General features: G+C 35.3%; 1 protein-coding gene across 1 annotated transcript; it reads left to right on the top strand.

Annotated features, from left to right (window-relative positions):
- The first annotated feature begins 926 nt into the window (after positions 1-926).
- Positions 927-9,959, top strand: LOC104248478 (uncharacterized). The gene is made up of 6 exons (XM_009804737.2): positions 927-1,671; positions 8,277-8,538; positions 8,624-8,660; positions 8,797-8,902; positions 9,152-9,262; positions 9,593-9,959. The coding sequence occupies exons 1-6, from the start codon at positions 1,486-1,488 to the stop codon at positions 9,707-9,709; spliced, it is 819 nt and encodes a 272-aa protein (XP_009803039.1). The 5' UTR covers positions 927-1,485; the 3' UTR covers positions 9,710-9,959.
- The last annotated feature ends 1,472 nt before the right edge of the window (positions 9,960-11,431 follow it).

Below are 11,431 nucleotides of genomic sequence, written 5' to 3'. Positions count from 1 at the left end.
TAGGAGATAATATATTAGTACCATAAAAATGCGTAATAAAATAACAACAATATATAGGGGATACGAAATATGAAATACAGGATACGAAATACGAACTACGAATTAGATGGCTGGTATAGTACAACTAGAAGGTAAAGCCCTGCATGACATTCCTAGTCTAACTCCTAACTAGATAGTCTCTCTCAGTTGTGCTGTAGAAATATTCACCCTCTCCCCTAACCTACAACTTTAATGCTCGACCTCCATAATTCCCTATCAAGGGCCATGTCCTCCGTAATCCTAAGTCGCGCCATGTCCTGCCTGATCACCTCTCCCCAATACTTCTTAGGTCTCCCTCTACCTCTCCGCGTGCCCACTACAGCCAGTCGCTCACACCTCCTGACCGGTGCATCAGTGCTCCTCCTCTGAATGTGCCCAAACCATCTGAGTCTTACTTCCCGCATCTTGTCCTCCATGGGGCCACACCCACCTTCTCTCGAATATCTGCATTCCTAATCTTATCCATCCTTGTATGCCCGCACATCCACCTTAGCATCCTCATCTCTGCTACTTTCATCTTCTGGGTGTGTAAGTTCTTTACCGGCCAACATTCAGTTCCATACAACATGGCAGGCCTAACTAATGTTCTATAAAACTTACCTTTTAGTAACTGTGGCACTTTCTTGTCACACAAAACTCCCGACGCTAACCTTCACTTCATCCACCCCACCCCTATACGGTGTGTGACATCCTCGTCAATCTCCCCGATCCCCTGAATAACCGATCCAAGGTACTTGAAACTATCTTTCTTGGGAATGACTTGAGAGTCAAGCCTCACTTCAACTCCCGCTTCAGTCGGCTCAACTCCAAATTTGCACTCGAGGTATTCCGTCTTCGTCCTACTTGCACTCCTTTTCCGTCTGAATAACCGATCCAAGGTACTTGAAACTATCTATTTGCACTCTAATTGTCTTATTTATCTGTGAGTGCTACTGCTCCTCCTTTTAGATGGCTTTATCAAAACTTATTGGTAAGGTGTGTACTCTACTTGCCAGACCCTACTTTGTGGGTTTTCGCCGATTTTATTATTTTTCTTTTATTTTATACTTTTTCATTGAAAATTTGTCTCTTGATATTGTTACTTAGTGCGTCAATCTTGTTGAGATTATTCAGAATCGATTAATTCGGATTCGTGCTCTCAATCAGAATTTTTTGCATTCTCTAATACAGGATAGAGAGATCTTATCATTTACACTGGCTCATATCTACGATTTTAATAGTATTTGGTCCCTATAATTCATTAGTCAACTACATCCACGGCGGTCCCATTTGATTTACTCATTAAGACAGTCTTAATTTTTGTAGCTTCCCTATATTCCTCTTTTCAATTTCCTCCTCCAAGTTAGCCATAAATTGAAGCAGAACATTATGTTATCTTGAAAATTGGGACCTTCTTCTGTGCCTTGTGTATTTCTCCTGCTAGTAATTGGTGCAAGAAAGAAATTGATGGAGGGAAAGGTTGAGGCATTAGCCAAGGAGCTAAACGATAATGGACTTCATTTTGAAACAAAATTGCAGCAAGAAGGAGAATTAGTAACACAAGTAAAATGTGATGACAAAATCAGTGAAGAAGAGAAGAACAAGATTCGCCTCATGAGAGCTCTTGTCGAAAAGCAAGATCCTTCTTCCAAGGTAAATTGTACTCCCTCTCTTACAATTTATAACTTAGTTGAACATATTTGACGGAGTTTAAGAAAAAGTTAAACTTTTAAATTTGTGGTTCTAAACAACTCAAAAAAGTATCCACATTATATGTGTGGTTATAAAAACTTCTCGCTATGGATAGAATTGGTAATAAATTGTTTCCAAATTTAGAAAGAGGTCTTTTGGAACGGACCAAAAAAAATAGGCTCACATAAACGGAAATGGAGGGATATTGTACTCCCGTTTCAATTTGTTTGGCATCGTTTAACTTGATACAAAGTTTAAAAGAAAAAAGATCTCAAATATATCATAATTTTTGTGTTGTTATACTCATATTTTTGAAACTTGTGCTCATAAATATGATATAACATTTGAAGGTTGCAAAAGCTTGTTATTAAGGAAGTATAAAAATATATCATTTTATCTTAAAACGGGCTAATAAGAAAATAATATTAAGGGAAGTTAAATGCAGGGAGTAACTCTTTATTACTTTCCTTCCTTCCGTTGACGTGTAGAACATTAAGATTTTTCTATGTTAAAATGATCAAGAGCAAGAGAGAGGTTTTTAATAGCTTGTTTGGAAAGATTCTAAAATCAGCTTATTTTGAGAAGTGGTTTATCTTAAAAGTACTTTTTTTAAAAAGTATTTTTGCTGAGAAATAGTTTGTGTTTGAGTAATTAATTTAAAATGCACTTCTGAGCAACAATTAATATTTGGCCAAGCTTTTAAAAAGTGTTTCTAAATATATTTTTGTCAAAAGTGTTTTTCAAAAAAGTATTTTTGGGAAGAAACTATTTTTTTCTCTTCCAAAACTGCTTCTGCTTTTCCTCAAAAGCATTTTTATTTTCCAAAAGTTTGGCCAAACATTTCAACTTAAAAAAAGATGCTTTTAGATTTGAAAAAGCTTGGCCAAAGATACTATAATTGTACAACTTCTAGTTAGTTAAAAGGAAATGAGATGTTGTAGGAAAATATACACCTCAGGAACTAGCTTTTACAGTTGAATTTGGCCTAATCTTCATTATTCTAAATCATGTATTTGAATTAGAGTCATCTATGTTCTTGATTTGTTCAATGATTGTTATACGTCCATGCCCCAAATATCCCGCTCTAGCCATGAGGGAGGTGTTAAATGTCGTGCATTGATTAAGGGAATTGACTGTTGCCTCGTTATGTGGTTTTGAGAGATGCTGTTATAATTCAGCTAAGACGAAGATGTAATTGATATGGAGATGAAGAGGATGAAGAAGATGAAGCAGAGAGTTTGAGTAGAGAGAGAAAGTAGGTGGAGCATTCTATATTGTATTAGAAAGTGAAAACTAATCTTCTGTTTACAAAGGAGTTAGTTTAAATAAGCTAACTAACTTAACAACTAAATAGGAAATGACTAAACTACCTTTTTATATTTTAACACTCCCCCTCAAGCTAGGTGGTGTGAAGATGTTTAAAACACCTAGCTTGGAGTTTAGATATTCATGTTGAACTTTACTAAGCCCTTTTGTAAGGAGATCAGCAGGCTGGTCCTTTGTTGCAATATACTTGGTGATTACCAAACCTTGTTGAACTCTTTCTCTTATAAAGTGACAATCTATTTCTATGTGTTTGGTCCTTTCATGATATACAGGATTAGCAGCTATTTGAATAGTTGTTTTGCTGTCACAATATATTTCAACTGGTAGTTTAATGTCTGCATCCACTTCTTTCAGTAGTCCACTGAGCCAAGTCAACTCTGCTACACTTGTTGCTAGGCTTCTGTATTCAGCTTCTGCAGAACTCTTAGAGACTGTAGTTTGTTTCTTAGATTTCCATGAAACTAGAGAATCTCCAATTTTAATAAGGAATCCTGTTACAGATCTTCTGGTAAGAGGGCAAGAAGCCCAATCTGCATCACAATATGCAGTAATAATGTTGCTGGATTTGCTGGATAAAAGTATTCCTTGACCTGACTGATTTTTTATATATCTTACAATCCTCAATGCTGCATCCATGTGAGACTTCTTAGGTTGTTGAAGGAATTGACTTAGTGTTTATACACCAAATGATATGTCAGGTCTTGTTACTGTTAGATATAACAGTTTCCCAATGATCTTTGGTAAGCTTGCTGATCAGTGACAGGATCTTCTTCAGATTTGATACCTTTTCCAATACGATCATCATATGTTTTTGATGTGAGCTTCATGTTGGTGTCTATAGGAGTTACAACAGGCTTAGCTGCTGACAATCCAGCTTCAGATATGAGTTCTAGTGCATATTTTCTTTGATGCACGATAATTCCATGCTTTGACCTTGCAAATTCAATACCTAAGAAATACTTTAACTCTTCCAAATCTTTCATCTTGAAAGCTTTATGCAGGGATTGTTTAGTTTCTTCAATTAGTTTCAAATTGTCTCCTATGATTAACATATCATCAACATAGACTAGTACCATTACACTTCCCTCACTTGTCCTTTTTATAAATAGAGAGTGATCAAATTGACTTTATCTGAACTGAAAATTTAACAAAGATTCTGATAACTTTGCATTCCATTGCCTTGGTGCTTGTTTAAGCCCATACAAGGATTTGATTAGTCTACATACTACTTTATTCTCCCCCTGACTTGAAAATCCTTGTGGCAAATCCATGTAGATTTCATCACGAAGATCTCTTTGAAGAAAGGTATTATACACATCCATTTGGTGTATATGCCATTGTTTTGCTGCTGCTAAAGCCAAAATTGTCCTAACAGTTACCATTTTCACTACAGGTGAAAATGTTTCTTGGTAATCAATCCCCTCCTTTTGACTGTACCCCTTTGCTAATAATCTAGCTTGAATCTTTCAATCTCACCTGTAGCTTTGTATTTGATCTTGAAGATCCATTTGCACCCTATAGGTTTCTTACCTTCTGGTAGTGTGACAATTTCCCATGTATTATTGTTCTCAAGTACCTTTATTTCTTCATTCATTGCTTCCACCCATCTAGGATCTTTTACTGCCTCAAAATAGTTTGCAGGCTCAATAACAGAAGAAAACACACTCATATAGGATTGATATTTGGGTGATAGTTGATCATATCCTAGATACTCCCTCCGTTTCAATTTATGTGAACCCATTTGACTGGGCACGGAATTTAAGAAAAGAGAAAAGACTTTGGATCTTGTGGTGTAAAATGAGGCACATAAAATATTGTGTGGCTATAAAACATTGTGTAAAGGTAATTTGTTTCCAAATAAGGAAAGGGATCATTCTTTTTGGCACGGACTAAAAAGGAAATAGGTTCACATAAATTGAAACGGAGGGAATATTTGTTTATTGCATAAGGTTCATCTCTGTGAATATTAGTGATACAAAGTCTTTCATCCATATAGGTGGATTTTTGTCTCTTGTTGATTTTCTGACAATCATTTGTTGAGGTTGAGTCTGTTGAGGTATTTGTTGATCTGTCATAGTTTGTTCTAAGTGTTGAAAGTATACCTGAACATCTGTGATTGGTGAAGGTATATTTGTATCTGCTTCTGCTACTTCAAAGTCTTGATTTTGTTGTTGAACCATAGTGTTTGAAAGGTTGTTTGTAAGACTAGTCTCAGGTATAACATCTAGTATTATCCCTTTATGCAGAGTAGGATCTACAAATAAGGACTGTGCTGCAGTTTTGTTTCTATAACTGAAAGGGAATATGTCTTCCCTAAATGTCACATCTCTGCTAACAAAGAAAGACTGATTAGCAATATCAAATAAAATATATCCTTTTTGGACCTCTGAGTATCCCATATGAACAGCCTTATTAGCTCTTGGCATAAGTTTATCATGTTCCTGCACAACCTTTGCAAAGCATAAGCAACCTAACACCCTAAGATGTTCTAGAGGAGGTTTCTTCTGGTATAATTTTTCATAAGGTGTCATGTTACTTATGACTGAACTAGGCATCCTATTTATCAAATATACTGCTGCTAACACACAGTGACCCCAGTATTTGATTGGAATTTGAGCTTGAAATCTAAGGGCCCTGGTTACTTCAAGTATATGTCTATGTTTCCTCTCAGCTACTCCATTTTGCTGAGGGGTATAAACACAAGTCCTGTGATGAATAATCCCTAAGTTCTTGAACAGATTATCACACATTGAGTTCATAAATTCTGTGTCATTATCAGTTCTTATAATTTTTACTGACTTATCAAATTGATTTTTAACATAAGGAAATGTTGTAAAGATAGAAACACATCGGATTTCTGTTTAAGTAGAAATATCCAAGTCATTCTTGAGTAATCATTAACTATTGTAAGAAAATATCTATTACCATCAAATGTATTCACTTTGTAAGGTCCCCACAAGTCTGTATGTATCATGTAAAAACAATAGGTACTTTTAATGCTACTAGAATGAAAAGGCAGCTTAGTTTGTTTAGCACAAGGACATACAGTGCATTTGCTTATCTTTTCTCTAATGAATGGTAAGCTAACATGTAAGATTTTCTGTAATCCTTAAATAGACATGTGACCAAGTCTTTTATGCCACAGATCCACATCTAGCTGCTTGTTTAGATTTCCAACTTCTGAGGCTGCTAATGCAATCCTTTTATTCTTCTCCATTATTTGTCTTAGTAAGATGTAGAGCCCATCTTCTTCCTTACCAATCTCCCTCATCTTCCCAGTGAAGAGATCCTGGAAGAAGCAAAAATCAGGGAAAAAGGTTGCTGAACATTTTAGGTCCTTAGTAGCCTTAGACACAGATAATAGATTAAATTTGAATTGTGGCATATGAAATACATTAGAAATTGTATTCTCATCTGATAAGGAACTTGCACCTATGTGTGTGACTTGTGTTATATCACCATTTGGTAAGAAGACTGTTTTTGGTTTTTCAATCTTTATTGAGGATTTATCTAACATGTTAATATCAGACACCATGTGATTTGTAGCTCCAGTGTCTATAATCCAATCATAAGTTTCATCAGAGACTAGTAGAGCTTTAGGAGTACCTGTCAAATTTGCTGCAGAGTTGTCTGATGAAGGTATTGAAATCTTGTTTAGCATCTGGACAATTTGATCATATTGATCCTTGGTGAAAGTGTAGTTTCCTAATTGATTTCCAACAGCACTCTCACATGATAGACCATATGCACTTGGCTTTACTTGCATTCTGTTCTACCACATTTGTGTTCATCCCATAGTTGAATGTCATAGGATTATTCTGATCCATCTGAGAGTTATCTGAGTACATTGACTGCAATTGCACTATGATTAGGATAGTGAACCCCAGAATTTTTCTTCTTGAACTTGAAATCTGCAGGATACTCTACAATTTTGTAGCAGTTTTCTTTGCTGTGTCCTTTAAGCTTACAAAAGTCATATTGTATGTTGTAATTTTTCTTGAATCTTTGAGGCTGATTATTACCATTTCTTGAGTATATAGCCATATCATAACTACCAAGAATTGCATTAGGATTAGTTCCTAACACACCAGACACAGCTGCAACTGATTTTTGGCTTTCATCACTAACTATCATTGCATATGCTTGATTCACTGTAGGTATGGACTTCGCATTAAAATCTGACTTCTAGTCTGTGAGTATGACTCATTTATCCCCATAAAAAACTGATACAATTTCAATTTTTGTAAATATAACACAAAATTTCTTGATTTTTCACAATCACACCCAGGAGCAGGCACTAATGCCTCAAACTCTTCCCACAAATCTTTCAGTCTTGAAAAGTATACAGAGATTGAGGTAGTCCCTTGAGTTAAAGTTGCAATTTCTTTGTGTAGGTTGAAGGTTCTTGACCCATCAATTTTATTAAACCTTTCTAATAAATTTTCCCAAACAGCTTGAGCACTAGAGGCATACATAATTCCTCCTAACAGCCCCTTAGCCACAGAATTCATTATCCAAGACAGAACAATTGCATTGACTCTCTCCCAGTGATTTCCCATGGTTATTGGAAAGTTTTCTTTCTTGCATGTCCCATCAACCATGCCTAATTTGTTTCTTCCTAGTAATGCTACTCTTATAGATCTATTCCAGATTGAATAGTTTTCAATCCCTGTCAATTGAAATGAAATTATTTGAATACCACTTACATCAGTTGGTAACAAGAACAGTGGATGATTGTAGTCCAATCCTGCAATTCAGTTTCCAGAATTTTGAGTACTCTGCTCTCCTGTGCCCAGATTTGCAGGATTTGCCCTCGATTGTTCATCAGTGATAGCCGTGGATTCTTGACCCTCAGTGACCAGATTTTTCACTAGAATTGCAACTAAGTTTTGATCGATTTACAAGCTTCAGTTTTGTAGCTTGTACTGCTCTGATACCATGTTATAATTCAGCTAAGACGAAGATGTAATTGATATGGAGATGAAGAGGATGAAGCAGAGAGTTTGAGTAGAGAGAGAAAGTAGGCGGAGCATTCTATATTGTATTAGAAAAATGAAAAACTAAACTTCTGTTTACAAAGGAGTTAGTTTAAATAAGCTAACTAACTTAACAACTAAATAGGAAATGACTAAACTACCCTTTTATACTTTAACAGATGCTCACCTCACGAGCTAGTTTTTTGATGAGTTAGGCTTTGAGTCCATTTTTTTATCACTTTTTTTTACGACAATTGTTTTCAGGAAGTAGATGATTTTGAGATAAGAAGGTTTCTTCGAGCTAGGGATATGGACGTAGACAAAGCTTCGGCAATGTTGTTGAAATGCCTAAAATGGAGGAAAAACATTGCACCAAATGGCTCGATTTCACCGAGTGAGATTCCAAACCAGATAGCACACAACAAAATGTTCATGCAAGGAGTCGACAAACAAGGACACCCTATTGCTGTCGTTTTAGGTGGCAGACATTTTCAAAATAAACTAGGAGGTCCTGACGAGTTCAAACGTATGAATTTTGTTTTCTTTCTCTTTATTCCGTTCCATTTCGCCTGTTGCTTAATTTAAAGTCAAGACTTTGTTCTGATTTGCAGGATTTGTGGTCTTGGCTTTAGACAAACTGTGTTCAAGGTACACTATCTAATTAATATAATATTCTCACTTGGCAAATTTAATTCGCCTTTTCAAAGAAGCTTCCAAGTCTGTCGAGATCATGCAAGTTTGATATTTTTATTATTTTATCTTGGGATTTTTCTTTATGAATCAGGACTTCACCAGGTAGGGAAAAGTTTGTGGTAATTGGAGATCTCCAAAGTTTTGGCTATGCGAACAGCGATGCTCGTGCATACATTGGGGCTCTATCCATTTTACAGGTCTAATCAATCATTATAATCATTGAGTTTAACTTCTATTTAAAAACAATATAAGGTCTTTTTTATACTATCAGATCACCTAAAGAATCAGTAATCTGAAAAACAAGATAGTTTACCTATTAAAAGTTAAAACATGCTAAATATAGTGATAGTGTAAAAGCGCTTCACTACCCGTATATGTAAGTGAAATCCTTTTCATTTTTCTCCTTGTAGTCCATAATCTTGAAGTTTACTACTCTTTATTTGCAGGATTGCTACCCTGAAAGACTTGGAAAACTATTTGTAGTTCATGTTCCTTACCTATTCTGGGCCATGTGGAAAATTGTGTATCCTTTTATTGATAACAAGACCAAAAAGAAGGTGAGTCTCTACAATTGTTGATGAAACAATGTTAGAGTTTAGTCAAGCTGCAGTTGTAGGGGCGAAACTATGTGTGGTCAAGGGTGGTCAATTGAACAACCTTCGTCGAATAATTACATTATGTACATAAAATATTACTTGTCATTGATTAAAAAAATAGACTTTGAATACCCTTGCATAACCCACTAGCAAAGGGTATATTTGAACACCCTTATTTAATTTCCTGACTTCGCCACTGTGCAGTTGTAGTCAAGGATTGCCTCATTAAGTTACTGGTTAAACCTTGTGTTGGATTATATTCACCAAATTAATTTCTATCCTTACTCTCAGATCACATTTGTGGAAGACAAACGACTCATGACAACTCTACTTCAAGACATTGATGAAAGCCAGCTACCGGAGATTTATGGAGGCAAAATGCCATTAGTTCCTATTCATGAAGCCTGAGCAAGTAATTACTAATTATTTAGAGCTCCTTTTCAAGGAGTTCCAACCTAATCGAGATGGTAACACTCTCGGAAATAAGACAGCTTGTGATTAATGGGATTAAATATTTGTATACATTATGCATTCATAAACATTTAGCTTTTACCTAATTGCCACTTCAGCTTCCATTTGATTTTTGACTAAACTGGACAGTCCTCACTCTCAAATTCTAAAGCTAATGAACATAAGTTTGTATAATATTTACTTTAAATCCTCTTTGTAGTCCTGAAAGCGTTATTTGCCTTTGTAGGTCCTCTGTGTGTATTAGAAAAGCAAGACTAACCGCCATTAAGCTGGTTTTCTACCAATTATTTTAGTGTTAGGCTGCCATTTCTAACGAATTGTAGCCGATATATTTGAGTTCTCATGCAATATACTGCTGAAGTTATACATCAAGTACACATGTTATACTTGTATGGGCTAAAAATTATCATAATTATATGTGACCCTAATCGGCATTAAGGAAGCTTTCGAAGGCTGCCACTTGTCATCAAACTGGTTTCAACAGAAGATGAAGGTGAGGTCGAGTACCCGGCGGAGGACGAAGACGAGGACAAGTACTCCCTTTAACAGGAGCAGTTACACCTAGTTTAGAAACAAAACCTTACATAGTTTAGAAACAAGACCTTACAGATGAATATTCCTGCCATCTGTACTATTAGTGTTTTTATTGCCCATGTGCCCCTATAAATGTAGTTATAGAGGGGATTGAACACTCATTGTAAAAAAATAATATATGGACATTTTTTGAAGATTCTTACTTTATCATTGACATACAAAATATACATTTTCTTCCGATCTTTATCTATCTTTTCTTCCACGATGCGAGGATGATCCGAATATTCAAAGGGTTATCACCATCTATCTTTGTCAGAAGGAATATCAAAGAATCTTATCCTTTTCGGGTGACTCACATGCATTTATTTACCAAAACGCTATTCATCATTATTGACTGCCATTTAATGCTACACTCTTTGTTCTTGGGTCATTGAATATTGCATTATTGTTGTTATTGATTGCTACTCAAATAGTATCCGTGCCATCTTACTACGAAATCGGTTAACCAGTCTTTTGGATATTAATATTGGCTAAGATTAACTCTATTTTATTAAAAAAATTGATTGTTTAAACCTAGATTCAAATTTTGAGTCAGACAATACTGCTCCGGCTTAATATGAAGCCTGGACATTGGAACCAAGTATGTGAAAATCGTCACAGAACAAGGGTGTCCTGGCCTCACTAGTTAAATGTTACAGGAGAAAATAAACTCATCTGGCAACTTGTAACACGATTTTTTTTGAAATAACAACAACTGTATGATCAACATAAGAAAAGTTATCTTAACAAATACAACATAAGTTTCCCCATCCCTTTCTTTTTGTCCATCTTTTTCAAATTGCAATATCATTTTGTTGTTTCACCTTGATTTTGTCTCCATGACTAATATGACATATATAGCCTATTTGGCCAATCGGCTTATTTTGAAAAGTATTTCAAAAAGTATTTTTGGAGAGAAGTAGTTTGCGTTTGGCTAATTAATTTAAAAAATACTTTTGATCAGTAATTAGTATTTGACTAAGCTTTTAAAAAATGTCTAAGTGTATTTTTCTGTGCTTTTCAAAATAGTTCTTTTGGAAGAAACTATTTTTTTTTAATGAAAAATTCCTTCTGATTCTATTTAAA

Source organism: Nicotiana sylvestris, chromosome 3 (genome assembly GCF_000393655.2).
Source record: "Nicotiana sylvestris chromosome 3, ASM39365v2, whole genome shotgun sequence".
Lineage (NCBI taxonomy): Eukaryota > Viridiplantae > Streptophyta > Magnoliopsida > Solanales > Solanaceae > Nicotiana > Nicotiana sylvestris.
Note: the sequence above shows the minus strand (reverse complement) of the source record. Positions and strands in the feature narration are given on the sequence as shown.